This window comes from Hyperolius riggenbachi, chromosome 5 (genome assembly GCF_040937935.1).
Source record: "Hyperolius riggenbachi isolate aHypRig1 chromosome 5, aHypRig1.pri, whole genome shotgun sequence".
Taxonomy (NCBI): Eukaryota; Metazoa; Chordata; class Amphibia; order Anura; family Hyperoliidae; genus Hyperolius; species Hyperolius riggenbachi.
The window spans coordinates 105,057,693-105,082,117 of NC_090650.1; the positions used below are offsets into that span (position 1 = coordinate 105,057,693).

General features: G+C 42.4%; 1 protein-coding gene across 2 annotated transcripts in view; it reads left to right on the forward strand.

Moving 5' to 3' along the window:
* OXNAD1 (oxidoreductase NAD binding domain containing 1) overlaps nt 1-24,425 on the forward strand; it is a 141,719-nt gene that overhangs the window by 66,063 nt on the left and 51,231 nt on the right. For both annotated transcript variants that reach the window (XM_068238678.1, XM_068238677.1), the window contains exon 6: nt 5,625-5,766. In XM_068238678.1, coding sequence (XP_068094779.1) covers nt 5,625-5,766 — 142 coding nt within the window. The remainder of the gene's footprint in view (nt 1-5,624; nt 5,767-24,425) is intronic.

Below are 24,425 nucleotides of genomic sequence, written 5' to 3' on the forward strand. Positions count from 1 at the left end.
TCTCGGATGCCTATGGCCTGCAATATAAGGCTGGTCAGTGGGCCTCGGAGACACTCCTTCATCACACCAGAATAGAGTAACTTTTGCCTCCTGTGGAGGCCTCCTATCGCTAGTAAATCTACAGACACTGGGCCCGTGGGAGGAGGGGGGGGGGGGGGAGAGTAGACATAACCAAATTGACATGCCTGCAGAGCTTTTTCTACGAAGATTATTACTCATTGGACTCTGCGCAGACACAAATATCCCTATTATCCTAATGGGGGGAGAGGGGAAGATAGAACTAGGGACGATCAAACCTAGTGAGATAATCTCTCACTAGAGATCCCCTCAGTGAGAACTACAGCGTGGGCCCATGCTATTTAAAAACCTAAGTCATCAGGTTAATCTGCTGTCAAAGTTACTCCCTTTTACTGTTCATCTGTGAGCCTATCTTTTCTGTTATATGGTTATAGATCTTCTGTTTATAAAAAGGGCTGTTATGCAGTGTTAATAACCCATGTTGCCTCCAAATAAGGAAATAGGGACTGGACCCAATGTTTGTGGGTCACTCCCATATCTCCTTACTATGTCCACGACCTTAGAGGTACATAGACGGTTTTGGTTCTTCTATTCATTAACTCAGTACACTAGGGTGACTATGCTCATACAAATAATCACACAAACAAGAGATCCAGGTGACTAATGGCTACTGACAAAAACAAAACTTCCTTAGTAGTCCTCTCGATAAATGCTAGAGGCCTTAACGCGCCCACAAAAAGACGTCGGGTACTCCACAATTGACTAAACTCAACCCAGACATAATATGCATACAGGAGACCCATTTCTCTAGTACCTCATACCCAAAATTTTTCCACACCAAATATAGACAATATATTCTGTCATCTTCAAAACAGAAAAAACATAGAAGTACAGCAATCCTCATAAAAAAACACCTTGCCCCTCAATATCACTAAAACAGAATGTGACACGCAAGGCAGATTTATAATTTTACATGGTGAACTCTACTCAAAAAGGATCTACCTAATCAACTCCTACGCTCCTCCAGAAGCAGCTTTCCAACTCTTCTCCCAACTACAAAAAACAATTGACATACAACCTAACACAATATTCCTTTGGTGCGGAGATTTCAACTTCACTCTCATGGAATCTCTAGAAAAATCCAAGCCTTCACCAGACAAACTGACCAAAAAACAGAGGAAACAACTCCAATTAAATTTAGAACACAACTTTCTAGTAGACACCTGGCGTGAACTACAAGGTAATAAAAGAGGTTATACCCAATACTCTCAAATTCACAATACCTACGCAAAAATCGACCATATACTCACAACTACCTCTATGGTTCCCTCTCTCTTATATATACGACACATCCCAGTATCCTGGTCAGATCACGACATATTAGCTGGAATTGATCTATTGGAGGCCCCAAAATCTCCTTATGTATGGAGGCTAAATGAATCCCTTTTGATCAATACAGAAAATAAAAAAAATCATTGCTGACCATCTAACTACCTACTTTAGAGAGAACAAAACGGATGGAATGTCGCACAAAACTATATGGCTAGCGCACAAGGCCACCATGAGAGATTCCTTAATTAAACTAGCCTCCTCTGCTAAAAAGAAAAGACAGGAGAAAGCTGATAATCTATCCTATAAACTGAGAAGACTCACTATAGAAAATCAACTACACCCCAGTAAATATTTAGCTGCTTTGATTAAAGACACCCAACTTCAACTGAACATAACCCAAACATCCCAGGTAGAAAAAGCCCTAAAATGGACAAAGGCTAGACAACACAAATACCTTAACAAACCAGACTCATGGCTAGCAGCCAAACTACGCCATCAAAATAATATCAACAATATATACAAAATTAGAACAACAGGAGGCATAACTAGCAATCCAACCAAAATCTTCCAAACTTTTAAGGCCTTTTTTCAGAAATTATATCAGGCCCCACCAGACGCTAGCCACGCAGATATCCAACAGTTCCTCCTTAGCTTAAATCTCCCCAAACTAAACAAAAAATCAGTAGATTTTCTAAATAGTAAAATCAGTGAAGAAGATGTGTCAGAAACTATCAAAAAACTGAAACTTAAAAAAGCCCCGCGCCCTGATGGGTTTAGTGCAGGTTACTATAAAAAATTTAGAGATGAACTAATACCACACCTAACAGACTTTCTAAATGACCTAATCAAACCCACCCCAATAACACCAGAATACTTTGATGCTCAAATTAGTATAATCCCCAAACCCAATAAGGACCACCTTGATATCAAGAACTACAGACCTATACCTATACCTTCTCAATTTAGACTATAAAATACTGACATTAATCCTAGCCACTTGATTGAACACTTTTGCCAGCTCTTGTGTCCATGGACCAGGTAGGATTCATACCACTACGCCAAGCAACGGATAACATCCGCAAAAATATAGCCATCATTAATCATTCCAAAAGATATAAAAATAAACTAATGCTATTAACATTAGATATTGAAAAGGCATTTGACAGCCTAGCATGGAATTACATGTTTGACACTCTCAATCATGCAGGGATTACAGGGAATTATACAACATGGCTGCACCAATTATACTCTGTCCCGAGGGCAACACTCAAATTACCTGGCTCAGATGGCACTAGTTTCAATATAACTAGAGGCACCAGACAAGGCTGCCCACTATCCCCAGCCTTGTTTGCCTTCGCCACAGAGCCCCTATCACGTGCAATAAACCAACATCAAGGTATATTAGGATACACTATCAATAACTACACAAGCAAAATCAGCCTATTCGCAGATGACGTCTTACTGACATTGACCTCTCCTGACACATCACTCCCTAACCTCACTCAAACATTAACCCACTTTGGCCAACTATCAGGTCTACAAATAAATGCCACCAAATCAGAAGCTCTTTTCTGCAATACTCATATCACTACAGCTAAACAAATAGCAGACGAATATAAACTCCAATACAAAAGCCATTATCTGAAATATCTGGGTATTAACTTATCAAACAATAGCCATAATCTCTATAAATTTAACTACACTCCTCTAATCCAATCCCTTAAAGGGGAACTTCAGCCTAAACAAACATACTGTCATTAAGTTACATTAGTTATGTTAATTAGAATAGATAGGTAATATAATTTTTTACCCACCCTGTTTTAAAAGAACAGGCAAATGTTTGTGATTCATGGGGGCTGCCATCTTTGTCATGGGGGCAGCCATCTTATTGGTTGAAAGGAGGTGACAAGGAGCAGGAGACACAGTTCCAACTGTCCTGTGTCCTGATAACCCCTCCCAGCTGCACACGCTAGGCTTCAAATGTCAAATTCAAAATGTGAAAAAAAAAATTTGCGCCAAAACAGCAGAACGAGAGCAACAACATCAGAAATCCCATCATGCTTTGCACAGCTTTAGGGGAATAAAACCCGGGCAGTTTTCTTCTGTGCAGCTAAATATGAGGCTTGGATAAGAGAAACAAAGTTCTGATGCTGTGATACTGTTAAAGAAACACCAGGCCTTTTCAGTGCTGCTGAGTCTATTTTTAGTCCGGAGGTTCACTTTAAGAAAGAATTAGAAGCCTGGAAAAAAAAATAACATATCATGGTCTGGTCGTATATCATCAGTTAAGATGACTCTCCTACCCAAATTGACATATCTCTTTAGAGTCTTGCCTATAGCAGTTAAAAGAGATGACATGAATGCTCTCCAAAATGATATATTGAAATTTATTTGGAATGGCAGGAGGGCCAGAATAGCTAAAAAAATACTCTGGATTCATAAATCACTAGGAGGCCTTTCGGTCCCACATATCATGCGCTACTACAAAGCGGCCCAATTGGCCCTCCTCCCATTCCTATATGCTGGAGACCATACTCCAGCATGGGTTAAACTGGAAAATGAAATTATTCGCCCAATAACTTGGAAAGGACTGTTGTGGTCTCGGACCTGGAAATTAACTCCGCTGCAGGACTTAGCTCCAACTGTCTTCCATACTCTGGGTGTGTGGAGGGGGATGAGAGAGAAGTATAATTTACAGTCTAAAACCTCAATGCTAGTAGAAATCTGTGGGAACCCTGATTTCCCTACAGGGCTCAATCATCAAGCATTCCTAAAATGGACAAACGCTAACCTATGCACTATAAAGGACATCCTTTATAGCTATAAATTACCAACACTCCAACAACTAAAGGACATTAGTCCTAGTCAACAGAGCGAATTTTTCTGCACCTACCAAATATATCACTTCGCCTCGTCCCTCTCTACCCACTGGGGAAACATTACCCCCACTGAATTTAAGCGTATATGTCTAAATGATCCAAACAAGAAAGGAATCCTATCTCTACTTTATTCAATATTTAACCAGCCACCACAGTCTTTCCGTCATAAATACCAAGCAGACTGGCAACTAGATATAGGAGAAGCACTAGATGATATCACATGGCTAGAATGTATGGAAACATTATCTAAAGGAAGTCTCTATAGCTCAGGGCTCGAAACCTCAATAAAACTGCTCCATAAGGTCTACATGACACCACAAAAAATCCATAGATTTGATAATACTAAATCCCCCCAGTGTTACCGAGGTTGCCCAAACATAGGCTCCTTATATCACATATTCTGGGCATGTCCAAAAGCATCTAAAATATGGAAAAAAATTCATGCACTTATACGAAATGACTTAAACATTCCTATAGATTTCGACCCTAAAATATTCTTATTGGGCTATAAACCATTAGAAATCCCCTATGCCTTTCATAAACTAACACAATTCATTGCCTTAGCCGCAAAAATGCATATAGCTCACTTATGGCTCCAACCAAATCTGAAATATAAACAAGTCCATGATAGAATTAACTAGTCCATGATAGAATATTCTGCAATGCGAAAAACTGAACGCTAGAATATCCGACCACTTTGACCACTTTACCAAGGTATGGCAACCATGGCTGGACAAGGCATGTTCTAGAGGAGTTTCCAGATCCATACGAGAGGAGACCTAAGGATATAACATCCAAAGCAGCCTATATAAAATTCTACGATTAAATTAACGTTACCGTCTTGACCTACATAAATGCAGAGAGCATAATTACCCAATATATACCCCCCCTGGGACGGTCTCCACCCTTGTACCGTTAATGAACCTAACCACACTCATACTCCCCTAAGTGGGATAGAGTGTCTCCCCATATAGCTCCTCAGTCTATGACTAGTTAGGAGCTATCGTACTTTAAGCCATAATTAAGCATATTGTTTTATTGCTCATATTGTTATCATCTTTATTTTTTCATTTTTATTGTATGTTATAGCTATATATCTTTAGTCTTCGAGCAACAATCTTCAGCTCTGTACTCCAACTCTGTAAGACACTTGCCAATGTTAACGCAATCTGATATATTCTATTTGTGCTATATTCAATAAAAGTCTTTGAAACTAAAGTCAGGGCTCTTGGAGGCTGCATATTGCTAGTTTCGTGATTTGATTTTATGTCCTCCATTTGGTAGTTTTTATATTTTACGTGTTGACTGTATTAATCATTTATCAATCTTGAATAAAGTAATGAACTATTTTGAGTGCTATTTCACCCAGTTATAATTTTATATATTTTTTTATAGGGTAGACTTATTTATTCCGGGAGTTCCTAAAGTTGGAGGTTTCTCCATATGCTCCAGCCCGGGGCTTCTGGAAAGAGAAGGGGTGCTGGAGCTTGCTGTAAAGTATAATTTACATCCGCCTGCTCACTGGATTCACACAGAGGTAAAACCGTAAGGATACATATCAGCGTTGGCAATGTAATGGAACAATTTATCAAAAATTAATACTGTACCATGAATATTCACTGCTTGTGGGTAAAGGTCTTTTGTTTTTTGGATTTTTTTTTTTTGCTTAAAGGATACCCGAGGCGACTTGTTTTGTACAGAGGGAGCAGGCATGTATGTGCAGCAGTCCACCGCTCCCCCATTCACCTCCTCTCTCTGTTCCCTAGTAAAAGCCTCCATAAGTTGCACCAGGTCATGCACTACTGCACAAGCGCTGGCCCCTCATTGTGTAGTGCGCATGTGTAAAGCGCTCCCAGACACCGTACCATTGCTTGCGCTGTAGTGTGTGACTTATGGGGGCTTTTACAAGGGGACGGATGTGAACAGGGGGAACGGTGGGAATGAGGACTCCTGCAAATACATGCCTGCTTCCTCCAATTGTACATAGCAAGTCACCTTGGGTATCCTTCAAAGGGAACCTAAAGTTAGAGAAATACAAGAGGCTGCCTTCTTCATTCTTTAATAAAAAAAAAAAATGCCAATCACCTTACTCCTGTACTGATTCTCTACCTCTAAAGTCTGATCTATACGGTACAATTTTCCATCATATCGGATCTATTAGATAATTTCCAACCATTCCAATCGGATTGCATTAGATTTTGCCATCGATTTTGGGTACATGTCAATGCAAAATCTATTGTAAAATTGATCTGAAACAATGTGGACGTCTACACACGATGCAATTTCTTATTAGATCTAACTAATAGATCTGTTTATCCGATGGAAAATTGTACCAAGTAAATGAGGTTTAATGCTGGGAATACACAATGAGATTTTTCAGTCGATTTACTGTCCGATCTTAGTTTCAATTTATTTTCCGATCAATTTTCTTATTTTTTTCTTATAAATTTCCATTCACTTCTATGAGAAATCGATCAGAAAAACGGTCCAAAATAAGATTGGACATGTCGGATATTATATATTGAACCATATATCTGCTGAAAAAACTTATGGTGTATTCCCAGCCTCCCTGATGGTAATGACGAGGCTGACTCGTTGCTACAATGCTACAATGGATATAGACAAGTTAGGTGCGTCCACGCTGAAAACAAGCCTGGAAAGAGTTATAATGGTGTATGTGCACCACCTACTGGCAGTAGGCACATATTACAGCATTACAGAAAATTCAAACTAATACTATACTGTACATTGTACAGAGAATGACATTTATTGTCACACTTGTCTTAACTCGCCCATGACGGACTATAACGACCACCATGGCTAACAGTTGTGCAGAAGGCCAGAATGTGTACAGTGGCCCAGTGCCAATCCCTAAAGATCTGACATGTTGGACCTTTAGCTATGCCTAAGCATGACCCAACGGCATTGTTCTTGGTACCTTCCCACCTGCTGGAAGCCCCTAAGTCAGATGCACTTGTCGTGCCTTCGCCCCCTGCGCATCGCAACAGAGGTGTCATCAGCCAAAGGCGGCAGTGCACTAACAACACTGTACAGAAGTGTCATCAGTCTTTGCACACGATGCGTCTTTTGCCATGCAGAGGGGAGAAACGATGAGCGTGTGTAATGGAGAAGTTTCTGGTGGTCGGAGCAGCGAGAACAATGCTGTTGTGCTGTGCTTGGGCATTGCTAAAAATCTAACATGCCGGATCTTCATGCAATCATTGTGTGCCTGATGTAGTCATGCTGGTCTGACCATAATAACCACCCCCACCATGGCAGTCATTATGGTGCATCATTCGGAGTTCAGACCAGCGTGTGTATGGACCTTTAGGGCTGGTTCAGGCAGATGTCTCAATCACCTGCCCAGAGTCTCATCCAAATGCTTTTCTGCAAGCGTGCAGAAAAGCATTTGTCGACTTTCAGCGGCGATTCCCAGCGATCATCATTTTTCATCCCACAGGGGGACACAGGAGTGCGACGCTAATGGACCCCAGAACGACCAGACCCTGCTGCTTCCAGACAGCGGGAAAAATAAAGATCAAAATGCTGCTTTTGCATAAATGGCGTACAAGTGTGCGTGTGAACTGGCCCTTAGTTGTTGTACCACACAAGAGAGATGTTTTAGGTAAACACTGTTTTTTCTGCATCTGTAGATTTATAACTTCATCCATATTTGAGGAGGATTTTTCTATTTGTGATTAAAAAGTTAAAATTTTAATTTTTTGACATGATTTTGTTTTGAAACCTTTATTATACTCAAAATGGATACTATACCCTTGCTTGACGGGTTTTAGTTGCAAGCAAAAATTTCACGAAAATTAATTGAACCACTTTTTGCACAGAAATCCTGCAGAAATTGAACACTAGGGAGGTTAAAGAAAACCCGAGGCAGTTAAAAAAAAAAGTTATTTACCTGAGAAGATTGAAGCCTCTGACTCATTAAGTGGCTTCCCATGTCCTCTTCCAAACACCCTGTAAAAGTTTCAGCTGTATAACTCAAAAGCAACTTGAGTGCAATCCCTTTAAAGTGAACTCCAAGGGACCCGGCCAAGTACTTAGCTATATCAAAGTTTACTATATCAAAGTTTTTCATATATTGCGTTATTGTACAGGCACATGGTCGGGACTTGGGAATGGAGTTAACTATAGCCAGAGGTTTACTATATAAGAGCTGCAAAGCCTAAGGCAAGTGGCATTGTTAACCTTCCTGGCGGTAAGCCCGAGCTGAGCTCGGGCTATGCCGCCGGAAGGCACCGCTCAGGCCCCGCTGGGCCGATTTGCATAATTTTTTTTTTGCTGCACGCAGCTAGCACTGTGCTAGCTGCGTGCAGTGCCCGATCGCCGCCGATCCGTCGCGCTGCCCCCCCCCAGACCCCGTGCGCTGCCTGGCCAATCGGTGCCAGGCAGCTCTATGGGGTGGAAAGCAATCCCCTTTGACGTCACGACGTCGGTGACGTCATCCCGCCCCGTCGCCATGGCAACGGGGGAAGCCCTCCAGGAGATCCCGTTCTTTGAACGGGATCTCCTGATCGCCGGCGGCGATCGGACGGGCTGGGGGGATGCCGCTGAGCAGCGACTATCATGTAGCGAGACTTTGTCTCGCTACATGAAAAAAAAAAATTAAGAAAAAAAGATTTGCTGCCCCCTGGCGATTTTTTAGCAAACCGCCAGGAGGGTTAATAAGGGAATGAAGATGGCGGCCTCTGTATTGCTCTCACTTCAGGTTCCCTTGCATCATACGCCTTGTCCATATACATCTCTACATAAGCGTATGGCTTCGTTTTTTAGGCTAATCTTTTATTTTTGTGTGGCTTGCTTTTTGAAGATTAACTATGTGTCATTGCCTGGGGACCTTGTAAAGCCTAGGTGTTCTTTTATTTTGAATTGAATTGCCAAATTTACTTGAATGTGAGTGACATCAGCTAATTAGTCTGTGGTTCCTCCTGCTGCCACTGGTCGTCCTGTACTTCCAAATGACTTTAGTTCTGGTCAGTTGCTGATCTATGTTGGTGTGCCCAAGGCAGGAACAGTCGGTGACCCTGACACTTTGAGAAGTCACTGATCTGCAGAAAATGAAATCTTTTTTGTTCACTCTGCGTGACGAAACACAGTATTGGCGTTTGGCTTAGAGCTCTAACTGTTATTCAAGTACTGAATGTTTTATTAACTCAGGTTTGCCAGGAATGGTTTGTTCCATGGGCAGCTCAAAATTAAACCTCCTTTTACTGCTGCAAAAGTTCTGTTTCCAGTTAGTACTAGCTTTCATTTAAAGAAAGACAGTTGCTTGACATCAGTACTTTTGAGCAATGCTGATTGTTATGAAAGTATAGGATTACTCCAGCCCTAGAAAGTATATGGCATGATTCATTGTCTCTGCACTTGAGTAAATTGTTTTTCTATGCATTTTTCATCTAATTATAGAACTGTCCTCTTAATGTTAATCCGTACCAGTCTTGTTTAGGATTTTAAAATAATGGCCCGTTTTTCAGTGAAAGCTAAATATTTGTTATAGAATTGATGTAACATTTATCAAGGCTACATAAGCCATTTTATCATTTAATATCATACAAATTTTAAAGCGCTATAGCAGATCATAAAAGTCCCACAGAGTGCGCTACCACCAGTTTTAGGTAAACCTTTCAAAGTCAATATATCGTATGTTCAGCGCACATCCTTCAACACGTTTTACTTCTTAAAAGACAGTTATTCCTATTTGCTGTGTCTTGCATCAACATCGGCAGCACCTCCACCATAGACACCCAATAGTGAACAGACTCACCGGACGTATTGGCCACTGTTAGACTGGCCAACCATGCACAATTCCAGGAAGCCTAGGTGCCTCAGGATCCTGGTGTCAGTACTGCCCAATATCCTTTTCTTTCCTTGCAAGACCTCAGAAAAAAGCTTCACATAGCGTGATACTGTCGCTTTAAAATCACTTTTATTTAAAAATTGCACTCGCATGTCCAAGCTGTTAATCTGCACATTGTTTTTCTCACGGGCTCTCCCCCGTTGCCAGGCTGGGCATGATGTAAATAATGACTCCCACCACCGGCTACTGTCCGTTCTACGCTCAGTTTCGCCACTCAGGGGGCCGCTCTGCTTGTCCTGGTACGTCTACCTCCACCCAATCGATTTCGTTACTCACTCATAACTCATCAGGGGTGAGTGGCGAAACTGAGTGTAGAAGTCCACATGTGTGAAAAGATATATATATATATATATATATATATATATATATCTATATCTAATTTAAAACAGCCTTATGTTTTAAATAAGCAACCTATATATATATCTTTTCACACGTGGACTTTTTTATTTATTATTTTTGAGCAAAATTTACTAACAGATCTGTTTATTTTTATTACCTAGGGGGGACATATGTCATTTATTATCAATTTTAATAAAGTGGATGAGACCATTTTACAAATACTAAGGACCAATTGTAGGTCAGTATTAAAATTAGGAATTACTTATTTAGCGCAGTCTGTCTATTATTATTTACATCATGCCCAGCCTGGCAACGGGGGAGAGCCCGTGAGAAAAACTCTCTGTGCAGATTAACAGCTTGGACATGTGAGTGCAATTTTTAAATAAAAGTGATTTTAACCACTTGAGGACCACAGTCTTTTCCCCCCTTAAGGACCAGAGCCTTTTTCTCCATTCAGACCACTGCAGCTTTCATGGTTTATTGCTCGCTCATACAACCTACCACCTAAATGAATTTTACCTCCTTTTCTTGTCACTAATACAGCTTTCTTTTGGTGCTATTTGATTGCTGCTGCGAGTTTTACTTTTTATTATATTCATCAAAAAAGACATGAATTTTGTCAAAAAAAATGACTTTTTTAACTTTCTGTGCTGACATTTTTCAAATAAAGTAAAATTTCCTATACATTTGAGCGCGAAAGTTATTCTGCTACATGTCTTTGATAAAAAAAAAACATTCAGTGTATATTTATTGGATTTGGTAAAAGTTATAGCGTTTACGAACTATGGTGCCAAAAGTGAATTTTCCCATTTTCAAGCATCTCTGACTTTTCTGCGCACCTGTCAGGTTTCATGAGGGGCTAAAATTCCAGGATAGTACAAATAAGTATGTATAAGTGACAGCGCTCCTCTTCATAACCTATAGACAGAACATAGATAAAAATTGCACATAGTGCATTACTGCTTTTTCAGATCATAAACACACATGCCCCCAAAGCCGTGCAAAAGTGACAACGCTGTGCTCCACTCGTGATGAACGGCAACCCCCTCACACCAGCAGCTCACCAGATGGACACCACCTCAAATCCAGGTGGGTCTAGCGCAGAGCCTTAGAGCGGCCAACTTCAAATACCAGCCTCCACAATAGATGTATCCACAGTAGAAAACAGATCCTCTTTAATGAACAGTTCCACTTGTAAAATACATAAAAACATACATAGTGTAATACAGTTGAGATAATCAGCAACGTCTGCGCAGTGTCAGCCCACTCACGTGATTTAAGAAGTTATCAGGCATCTCGGGCCTCATAGCCCAACAGTATTCAGCTGCTTATGGCGGTGCCGGCGTCCCGATCCTCCGCTCCCCGTAGCTGCTAACTTGCTTGGTCTGCGCGCCTCTTCCCTGCTGCCCAGTGACGTCAGTGCTCCTGGTCACGCCCTACGCGTTTCGTCCAATGGACTCATCAGGGGCTGACGTCACAGGGGCACCAACGTCTCTTATGCTGCGGGCTCCTCCCCGCACGGGCAGCGTAACTCACGTCCTATCGTAATTGTCCGCCCTCTCAGTGCGCCTACGTCATCAAAGCTGCCCTGAAACGCAGCCTTGATGGCGCGCTTTGATGTCCCATTGTTTGTATATTCTCTATGCTGCCATCTTGTGGTCAAAATACTAACCTCATGGTCTCCTTTTGATCTAATCTCCTTTCAATCCTCAATATACGCTATTTGACCATAAAAAGGCGACTAGTTTCTCTAAAAAGATTATTTTCTATAAAGCTCCCTTCATAAAAACTATGAACACTATAAAAACTATAAAAACTAATAAGATCAAAATAGGAATAACTCTAAAAATTATGTAAACATATAATGGGCTATGTACCAAGTATGCATAAAAATCAATTGTCTCCCAATAATTGCTCAAGGATCCGCTGAATGCATACCGCTATCTCAACTAAGGACAATACTCTTGGGCTATGATCCCTTGCCAGCGTATCAGCCTATCAAAACCATCAAACTGCCACAAGTTGTTCCCCTTATCGGCAGTACCATCACTACCTGCCAATACCTGTGATTTTCCAGTTCATCCACAAATTAACATACAGTGATTGTCACATACCTCTGTTTACATCTAAGGGGTCCTAATGACCTCCACCTATACAGAGGGAGAATCCTGTGTACCTCAATCCCTTTTTTTCTCGGTACCCCAATCAAGCCTCACACCCTCTCCCCTTATGCTCAACTATGTGTAATGTAAAAGAATTTCCCCCTGTGATACTTATTCAACGAGTCACAGGATTCCCAGTGGCAGGTTATAAATCATTTGTTATAAAACAGTTTAAAGAGACTCCGTAACAAAAATTGCATCCTGTTTTTTATCATCCTACAAGTTCCAAAAGCTATTCTAATGTGTTCTGGCTTACTGCAGCACGTTCTACTATAACCATCTCTGTAATAAGTCAACTTATCTCTCTCTTGTCAGACTTGTCAGCCTGTGTCTGGAAGGATGCCAAGTTCTTCAGTGTTGTGGTTCTGTGATGCATCTCCCCCCTCCAGGGCCATCTCTGCACACTGCCTGTGTATTATTTAGATAAGGGCAGCTTCTCTCTTCTCTCTTATCTTTTACAAGCTGGATAAATCCTCCTCTGAGCTGGCTGGGCTTTCACATACTGAGGAATTATATATGGGGAGAGCTGTCTGCACTCTGCAGGAAGAAACAGCCTGACACTTCAGTGGAAGATAGCTGCAGCGGGAAAGAAACACACAAATGATCTCTTGAAATTCAAAAGGAAGGCTGTATACAGCCCGCTTGTGTATGGATGTATTTTCTATGTGTGGACATACTGTACATCAACCTACTTCCTGTTTTGGTGGCCATTTTGTTTGTTTATAAACAAACTTTTTAAAACTGTTTTTAACCATTTTTAATGCGGCGAGGAGCGGCGTAATTGTGACAGAGGGTAATAGGAGATGTCCCCTAACACACTGGTATGTTTACTTTTGTGCGATTTTAACAATACAGATTCTCTTTAAGTCAAATTCGACATTGAGTCCTGGGGCTAATGATCCCATTTTGAATATCCATCTGCCCTCAGTTTGGGAAATGTCCCTAACTAAATTTGACCCTCTCCACCTCTTTGTATGTGATTCTACCCCCATAAATTTGAGCCCTGTTGGATCTCTATTGTGGTGTGTTTTAAAATGATTAGAGACACTGTGTGTGGCCAACCCTTTGATTATGTTGGCCACATGCTCCCCTATCCTTTTGTGCAGTGATCGAGTAGTTCGGCCGACATATTCTAGACCGCAAGGACATTTTAAGTCATATATTACTCCTTTTGTGCGACAGGTAATGCATTGTTTTATTTTATGCTGTTGGCCAGTGTTTCTGGCGACGAGGCTGGCTCCTTTGCAAGGTTGCGCCTCTCTGCAGCCTCTGCAGTCCCTACAGGGAAAGAAACCGGTCTGCCCTAGGAGATTGGTCATCTTCGCCTTTGGGGGGTCCTGAATGGATAAGTGGGAGAGGGAAATATTGGATCTGGAACAGGCGACGAATGTCATTAGCTGGAACAGATTCATTGATGATCTGTTCTTTATATGGTATTCTGTTAGGAGTATGGTGAGTTCATAGAAGATTTTTTTTTTTGTCACAAGTTGGCGGAAAATGACACTTTGTGAAAAAAAAAAACAATACATATCAATTTCCGCTAACTTTGGACAAAAAATAAAATCTTCTATGAACTCATCATACACCTAACAGAATACCTTGGGGTGTCTTCTTTCTAAAATGGGGTCACTTGTGGGGTTCCTATACTGCCCTGGCATTTTACGGGGCCAAAACTGTGAGTAATCTGGAAACCAAATTTCTCAAAATGACTGTTCAGGGGTATAAGCATCTGCAAATTTTGATGACAGGTGGTCTATGAGGGGGCAAATTTTGTGGAACCGGTCATAAGCAGGGTGGCCTCTTAGATGACAGGATGTATTGGGCCTGATCTGATGGATAGGAGTACTAGGGGGGTGACAGGAGGTGATTGATGGGTGTCTCAGGGGGCGGTTAGAGGGGAAAATAGATGCAATCAATGCACTGGGGAGGTGATCGGAAGGGGGTCTGAGGGGGATCTGAGGGTTTGGCCGAGTGATCAGGAGCCCACACAGGGCAAATTAGGGCCTGATCTGATGGGTAGGTGTGCTAGGGGGTGACAGGAGGTGATTTATGGGTGTCTCAAGGTGTGATTAGAGGGGGGAAATAGATGCAAGCAATGCACTGGCGAGGTGATCAGGGCTGGGGTCTGAGGGCGTTCTGAGGTGTGGGCGGGTGATTGGGTGCCCTAGGGGCAGATTAGGGTCTAATCTGATGGGTAACAGTGACAGGTGGTGATAGGGGGTGATTGATGAGTAATTAGTGGGTGTTTAGAGGAGAGAAGAGATGTAAACACTGCACTTGGGAGGTGATATGATGTTGGACCTGCGGGCGATCTATTGGTGTGGGTGGGTGATCAGATTGCCCGCAAGGGGCAGGTTAGGGGCTGATTGATGGGTGGCAGTGACAGGGGGTGTTTGATGGGTGGCAGTGACAGAGGGTGATTGATGGGTGATTGACAGGTGATCAGTGGGTTATTACAGGGAATAATAGATGTAAATATTGCACTGGCGAATTGATAAGGGGGGGTCTGAGGGCAATCTGAGCGTATGGGCGGGTGATTGGGTGCCCGCAAGGGGCAGATTAGGGTCTAATCTGATGGGTAACAGTGACAGGTGGTGATAGGGGGTGATTAATGGGTAATTAGTGGGTGATTGATGGGTAATTAGTGGGTGTTTAGAGGAGAGAAGAGATGTAAACACTGCACTTGGGAGGTGATCTGATGTCGGATCTGCGGGCGATCTATTGGTGTGGGTGGGTGATCAGATTGCCCGCAAGGGGCAGGTTAGGGGCTGATTGATGGGTGGCAGTGACAGGGGGTGATTGACGGATGATTGACAGGTGATCAGGGGGGATAGATGCATACAGTACACAGGGGGGGGGGGTCTGGGGACAATCTGAGGGGGGGGGGTGATCAGGAGGGAGTAGGGGGCAGATTAGGGACTAAAAAAAAAAAATAGCGTTGACAGATAGTGACAGGGAGTGATTGATGGGTGATTAGGGGGGTGACTGGGTGCAAACAGTGGTCTGGGGGGTGGGCAGGGGGGGTCTGAGGGGTGCTGTGGGCGATCAGGGGGCAGGGGGGGGGAAATCAGTGTGCTTGGGTGCAGACTAGGGTGGCTGCAGCCTGCCCTGGTGGTCCCTCGGACACTGGGACCACCAGGGCAGGAGGCAGCCAGTATAATAGGCTTTGTATACATTACAAAGCCTATTATACATTGATTCAGCCGTGATCCGGGTGCTAGTAACCCGCCGGCGTTTCTGAACGGCCGGCGGGTTACAGCGAACGGTGGGCGGAGCCAGTCCCCGGCGGCTGATCGCGTCACGAATGACGCTATCGCCGCATAGCCACTCCCGCAGCCGCCCCCGCCGATGGGCGTATTGCGGTCGTTTGGGCCCGGACTTTGCCGCCGCCCATTGGCTGGGGGCGGTCCTTAAGTGGTTAAAGCGACAGTATCACACTATGTGGAGCTCTTTTCTGAGGTCTTGCAAGGAAAGAAAAGGATATTGGGCAGTACTGACACCAGGATCCTGAGGCACCTAGGCTTCCTGGAATTGTGCATGGTTGGCCAGTCTAACAGTGGCCAATACGTCCGGTGAGTCTGTTCACTATTGGGTGTCTATGGTGGAGGTGCTGCCGATGTTGATGCAAGACACAGCAAATAGGAATAACTGAAGTAAAATGTGTTGAAGGATGTGCGCTGAACATACGATATATTTCATTTTGTCATTTAGGGGCCTATTTATAAAAGTGGGCAGTGAGGGGACTGGTAATCATTTTAGCTGCGTTGGTGTTCATGAAATAAACAGATGCACTAGAAGGGCAACAATGGAAACACCACCAACACAGGATTGCTTTAATGCCTAGTACACACAATGAGATTTTCAGGCAGATTTCCTGCCAGATTGATTATTTTCAACATGTCCAATCTGATTTCGATCGATTTTCCTGATCGATTTTCTTTTAAGATGACCGGAAAATCAATAAAAATCAGATTGGACATGTTGAAAATAATTGATGTGGCAGGAAATCTTCATGGAAATCTCCTTGTGTGTACTAGGCATAACAAGTGGAGGCCTCTGACATTTCCCTTCTCATCTTCTTTGACTTTTTTTGTAACTTGTTTTGCATTTGGCTACAGTCAGTGTCACTGACTGGAGCATGAAGCGATACCTGGACCACCCTGTAGAGTTGCACAGGTATCATTGGCAGAAGGTTTGCTGTGTTTCCCAGCAGGGCTGTGGAGTCGGTCCAAAAATCCACCGACTCCGACTCCTCAGTTTAGGATTCCGCCGACTCCTCTAATTTGCATATTATAATTTTGTTGATTAACAGTATGTAACGTGAAATTCGTCTCTTAACTGTCAACGCTTAGGAATTTTGCAAGACAACTGAAGTGAGAAGGATATGTAGACTACTATATTTATTCCCTTTAGACTAAAACTAGTCCTTGGTAAGAGTACTTGTAAAAGGTACAGACCAGAACAAAGAACATCTATCAGGCCCTAGGCAATGTAACTGTGGGTACATGTAAGAATGATGTGCAGGTACGCTGCAGGGGAATGAGGAGATTCTTCCTCTACACATCTGAACATGGATCAGGCCCTAGGCAATGTGACTGTGGGTACATGTAAGAATGATGTGCAGGTACTCTGCAGGGGAATAAGAGATTCTTCCTCTATTACGCATTCTTCATGCACAATCTGAACAAGGTTTATGGGTGATAGACAACACCTCTGTGTTCAATGTGCACAACATTCTCAGTGGATTCCCTGCAGCTCTGTGGGGAGTGCATATGTAGATTATAGTACTACTGTTTAACAAAGGAAACCTGCGACAGATGAAATTAAAGTTTTATACATACCTGGTACTTCCTCCAGCCCCCTTCAGGCTAATCAGTCCCTTGCTGTCCTCCTCCGCCACCTGGATCTTCTGCTATGAGTCCAGGTACTTGAGCCAGTCTGGTGTAGTGCGCATGCACACACTCCGCCGCCGGGAGCGTACTACACCTGCGCAGCACTATTGTGCAGGTGCAGAACGCTCCTGGCTGTGGAAGCAGCACGTAGCCAGACTGCTCTGACTGGCTGAATTACCTGGACTCATAGTAGAAGATCCAGGTGGCGGAGGAGGACAGTGAGGGACTGAATGGCCTGAAGGGGGCTGAAGGAAGCCCCAGGTATGTATAAAGCTTTTCTTTTAATTCGCCTCAGGTACCCTTTAATTCATAGTCACCAAACCAAATTTTAACAACGTATCAAATTATTTGATTTCATGAGCAAAGTGAGTGCATACATTTGCATAAACCAGCATCAATGCAGAATTATTTCCATCTCATTGACCATCTCTATTAGTGACATGGCTACACATCAGGCTTTATACTTACAGCATAGATGTTATTTCGTATATATAAGAGATTCCTGTGTACACATCATATATACTGTACAGTCACAATCAGATATGTATATAAAAATAAAAGTATGTTTAAAAATACGGGGACTGCTTTATTGAAGTGGCACAAGTAACTAATTTCGATTGGTTTATTTCATTTTTGTGGACTAAGCACAGCTATTACTGTATATATACTGTATATATACATTATTTTTAATGACTATTATCTGAGAAATAGAACATTTTATCATATTTTCTATTTTAATTAGTTACAAATTCATTAGGAGTCGGAGTCGGTGCATTTTTTTCCCGACTCCAACTCCACAGCCCTGTTTCCCAGCACAGTCACAAAGGCATGGAGGTGATTATATTCCAGGAGACCGAGCTGGACAGGGCCACAGAAGGTCCATAATCCATCAGCAGTACAGGTATCTGTGCCTTTGGGCAAGAAGGAGCACTAAGACCCCTGCCAGAACCCTACAAAATAACCTCCAGCAGGCAGCTGGTGTGAATATCTCTGACCAAACAATTAGAAATTGACTTCATGAGGGTGACATGATGTTCTCTATTGGATCTTCTGCTCACTGCTTGGCACCAAGCATAGCGATTGACATTTGCCATAGAATACCAGAATTGGCAGGTCTGCCTCTGGCACCTTTTGCTTTTAACTGACGAGAGCACGTTCACCCTGTGCACGTGTGACAGACATGAAGAGAAGAGAGGGTCTGGAGATGCCATGGATAACATTATGCTGCCTGTGACATGGCTCAGCGTGGCCATTTTGGTGGGTCAGTCGTTAATCTGGGGACCTGTAGAGACCTCTGCAGGTTACAATGGCACCTTGACTGCCATTAGGTGTCTTAATGAAATCCTTTAAACCCTTATCAGACCCCTAACTGGTGCACAACAGTTCTTGGCCTCATGTAGTGAGAGTGTTTCTTTTTCTTTTTTTTGAGCAGTGTATAAGCTCCTTTTTTCTTTATGTGAATATTGTCAGCAAATTGTTGAGTGTTTTGTCCCCTTTTGACCCCCACACACTTTTAAATGTACATGGTATTATCTTAGACACTTTTCCAAAACTTGTATATGTCAGAAGTTGGAACAGATTTTGTTTCTTTAGCTTTCCCTTTCAAATCATATGTATATACAAAATCTTTATGTCAATGGATGGCTGGGAAAACACTCTATTTTGCATGTGGAACTGATGAAAATCAGAGTTATATTACTGATATGCCAGTTGTAAAATAAGCATGCCAGATTTTGTGAGAAATGCAGGTTTTATGAAACTTTGCATTCAAACGCTAAAGAGACTTGCATCAAGCTTTGTACATTCCATACACTGACTTGTTCTCATGCATACCCGGGTCAGAGGAGCCCAGCTCAGAGTTTGAAGGTCAAGTTATTCCCAGCTGTTCTCTTGCCACATTTAGAGCCCATTATAATTGCAAACTGCTGCGTGGGATTTATTGCTTTCAAATTTCAGTAACTTCTTTTAGTTACATAAAAGAACATTTGAGCGCATTCCCACACTCTGTGTGTAAAAACCTTTATTTTCACTGCAGAGTGCAAAAGAAGCTTGCTTATCTTTGGTCATCGACAAATGTAGTAATGTCCGGCGGAAGCTCCCTGGGGCATGAGTCTTCATTCTGTACCCTTCCATCTGCTGAAGTGACTCAGCTGTTGTGAGGGCGATGTGACTGTTCAGCAGAGGGAGGGGGACAGAGTGAAGACAAATTCCTCAGAGAGGTTCAGCTGGCAAGGATTACATTTGCCGATGATGAGATGAGCAAGATTTTCCTGCTCTCTGCAGTGAACATAAAGGTTTTTACACACAGGGAATGTGAGGGAAAGTTTTAAAATTTTCTTTTATGTAACTAAGAGTAGTTACTGAATTTTACATTTTGGGAGTATCTATTGCAAACCAGTTATCAAAACATGCCTAATAACATGCATGCATATACAGTATTTGCCATGTTAGAGTCCCTAGTTTGATTGTTAGTCAGGATACTATGCGCATGGAATTTTGTATGCTCTCCAAGTGATGACATGGGTTTCATAGACCTAAGACTCTGACCCAAATCCAAATGACAGGCAAACTACATTCAACTTGCATGGTCATGATGTTTCTTTTATCGAAAAACAGGCAATTCTTTTGGAATTATATAAGCATCACTTGCAACAATGCAGAAAGTAATCCTTTTGTTCAAGTAGCAAATCCAACTCCTCACTAGTTGGCAGCATTCTTGGTAGGAGTCATAAGAACAATGGAGACAAACACATCAAATACAAAATTCAAAATGCATCAATCAAAACACTGACTGTGACAGGAAGCCTATAGCTGCAATAGCAGACAATTCCAACGGACGGGACCCGTTAAAACGCTTCATGCTATACCGTAGTGTTCCGTCCCCTTGATTTGGTGGTTTACTTTTGTGTAGGGGGGCTTAAAGCAAACCTGAAGCGAAAATAAACTTATGGGATTTATTTGTGTAGTACAGCTAAGAAATAAAACATTAGTAGCAAAGAAAGTGTCTCATATTGTTTTTCAGTACAGGGAGAGTTAAAGAGGAACTTCAGTGAAAATAATTTAGTAAAAAAAAGTGCATCATTTTTTACCATAATTATGTATAAATGATTTAGTCAGTGTTTGCTCATTGTAAAATCTTTCCTCTCCCCGATTTACATTGTGACATATATTACATGGTGACATTTTTACTGTGGGCAGGTTATGTAGCTGCTGCTAGCTGTTTTGGCTGTTAGAGACAGCTGTGAACAATGTCTGTGAACATTGTTACATTGTGGCAGTTTGCCCAGAGTACCACGGTACTCAGAGCTTCTTGTGGGAGGGGTTTTAGCACAAAATCAGTCATACAGCGCCCCCTGATGGTCTGATTGTGAAAATCATTATATTTCTCATGTAAGAGGGGGTATCAGCTACTGATTGGGATAAAGTTCAATTCTAGGTTGGAGTTTCTCTTTAAGAAATTTAAGTTGGTATTTATACAAAAGAGCTTCTTGGGTCGGAGACAGTCGTGTTTTCTAAAGCACTTAAACCTTATCTGAACCTGTCTCTCACTGTTTTTGGTTGTTTTACTGCAAGAAAGTTCAAACCTCATTAGCTCTGCTCTGTTTTATAGTTTAAAATACAGAGTGTGGTTATTAAACTGCAAATTTGACAGAATGATGCAGTGTTATAAAAGAAAGCTAAATAACTAAAAAAAATAAAAATAAGATACTCTTTTCTTTGCTACTAATGTTCTATTCATTATCCATACTACACATACAATTCATTATACCATAAGGGCTCTTTCACACTACAGGCAGTGGTAAAATGATAAAACGCTGCGTTTTGGCTTCAGGCGTTTTCAAGGCGTTTTAACGCCAACAGATTACTAACAATTGTAAAGAGAAACCCTAAAAAGGTCCTGGGAGCGTTGAAACGCAACGCTCCAAAACGTGGCGTTAGATGTGAATGGTAAAATGAAAGTCTATGTACTTTCATTTTACCTTGGAAAACGCCAACTTCGACCGTGGCGTTAAAACGCCGAAAAAGCCCTCTAGTGTGAAAGGGTCCTAAGTGGGGTTTTTTAGCTTCAGGTTTGCTTTAAAGGATATTGTTGTGGCTAGGTCATTGGTACATATGTTTGTTTGAAGGCCGGCTATAATAGCCGTAAACAACTTTTGGCCATTGTCTGCAACACTTGTCTGTCTGCAACGGATCTGTTGCGGTAAGCGGAACACACTCAGTGTGGACACTACACTGTCTACTCCCACTGGCCTTTGTTAGTCCGGCTGAAGTTGGAACCCAGCCTCAAAGAACCATTATTACCATGTGAGGTGAACTGTAGTGTGTTGGTCATTTGGATTTGGTTCATTGGTATATCCACCTGTGCTTTGGTGGTTAGACTGTGCACCTACCACAAGGTTACCTTTACAAAGACCTAGTACACTGGACATGCCTCTGTTCTCATTTCATTCCTACCATAATCATTTTCCAGGACAGGGCCCTCTTTACACTATACTAGTGTACTCTGCTGCACCAGTGGCTGGATAGTGTACTGGTTAAGGGATATGCCTCAGACACGGGAGACCAGGTTCGAATATCTGCTCTTCCTGTTCAGTAAGCCAGCACCTATTCAGTGAGGAGCCCTTGGGAAAGTCTCCTTAACACTGCTGCTGCCTATAGAGAGCGCCCTACTGGCGGCAGCTAAATGTTGCCTTGCCATTGTTATAAATGGCCAATGCCACCATACCACTAACCCTGTTCTTGAAAAAAAACACGTTTGTTATAAAATTGCTGTAGACAGATACTGTGGAACAAAATTGACAGCTCAAATTGCACGTCTTTGCAATCCAAACATGTTATCGCTGCCATAGTTGCAGACTTCCTAAAAGGTACATATTACCTTACTGCATAGAGCCAGGGACTCTTGTTATGCTGCGAATACACCATGACATTTTGTGTTAGATAGATGATACGATAGATCATTTCCAACATGTCCGATCTGATTTTCCGTCATTTCTCATAGAAGTGAATGGAAATCGATCGGAAAAATGGAAAATCAATCAAAATTCAGATTGGACATGATGGATATATTCGATCTGGCAGGTAAATCTGCCAGAAAATTGTAAGATGTGTACCTAGCATAAGGAAACTCACACAAACCAGTTAAAACCTAGATCTGTGCAGATAATTACCTTGTTTAGAACTGAACCATGGGGATGGATTATGCAAATTTATGCAGCTTGAAAATGGACAAATATTCTGCTAAGGTGAAATTGGACTTGCTTTGATTTTCATTCAGAATTTGCATACACCTGAATCAACTTTGAATGATTTGCATCTCATTGACCTACTGAACCATAGCCCCCAAAGCTGCAAGGAAAAACCTAACTAATTTATTTAACCTCTTGCCGAGTGCTCCACGCTGATTGGCGTGAGCAGTGTGGCAGCCCCAGGACCATTCCTTGCAGATTGGCGTGAATGGCTTCGGGCGGAGATAGCAGGCGTGCATCCCCACTGGAATGACGGAGCTCTTTTCCGTTTTCACTCTCCCAGTAGTGATCACTGCTCGGAGACTGTTAGACGGTGAAACCACCATCTAATAGGAATGTAAAGCACTGCGATATAAGGCAGCACTGTACTGGGGACAGGGGGTGGGAAGAAGGGATGTTAAAATAATTTAAAAAAAAAAGATATTTAATTAAAAAAATTTTTTAAAATATTTATAAAAAACAAACATTCTTCGGGGCGATCTGACCCCACCAACAGAAAGCTCTGTTGGTGGGGAGAAGAGGGGGGGGGGGATCGCTTGTGTGCTGACTTGTACGGTCCTGCAGCGAGGCCTTAAAGCTGTGGTGACCTATTTTGTAAAAAATGGCCCTGGTCACTAGGGGAGTATAACACAGCGGTCCTTAAGTGGTTAATATATGGAGGAGACAATTTATCTGTTTGCTTTTGGAATGCAAGAGGAAACCAGAGTGCCTAGTGAAAATCCTCACAAACACTGAGAGTACATGTAAAGTCCATGCAGATAGTGCTGCTGCAAGACGAGAGTGCTGTGCACTATGCCTCCATTTAGGGCAAGACCTTTCTCCCAGATAACAGAATCTGATTGGCTAAACATTTTCAGAAATTACAAGACTAACAGGTTACACTGACAAACGAAGTGACAGGTTTACATCAAATAAAACATAATTTAAAAATTGGGGCCTTTTGGTTGCTGGAATCTAATTGCTTGGGTGCAACAACTTTGAATTCTATTTTCTATCGCTCGGTGTTCGCCTTCCATATAACACTAATATAAAATGTATTTTACTGTTTTTTCTTTCTTATTTTAACCTGCTGTGCTGATTCCATCCTTGTGGCAGCGGGCACAAGTGTACATATTGTACACAGCCCAGTGTATATTATCATCAGGCAAAAAAGCAGAGTGGCTGAGACTCCAAATAACATGGAGCCTGCATGATCATGCCAGAAAACAGCATTGCCAAGTGCTTAGCACCGCCATGCCGCTTATTCTTCTAGCAGGTCCAGATTGCCTATCCCTGGAAGATGTCCTGGTGTTTACCTCTGAAGCACTGCTGAGGAGAAAGAAAAATATTTATTTTACTGCAAGAACATCATTTGTATTGAGATTTTATGTTCACTAGAGTCCAATCTAGAAAGTACATTTGTAACTGGGTAAGAAATGCAATGAGCACATCCAACATATGCCATATGGCTAAGCTGTCCACATATCTATGAGAGAGTTTAAAGGACTTACGAGGCGAAATGCGCAAAAAAAGTTAATCACATGCCTCATCTTTTAAGGCACGGAGGACGCCGTCCGCGCCCTCCGTGCCGATCCGCCGGGTCCCCCCGCTCATTAGCCCCCCCCCCCCGGGCCGGCTGCCGACCCCACAGCCCGGGTCGGGCTCTCTTGCCTTTCCTAAGATGGCCGCTTGCACTGGCCGCG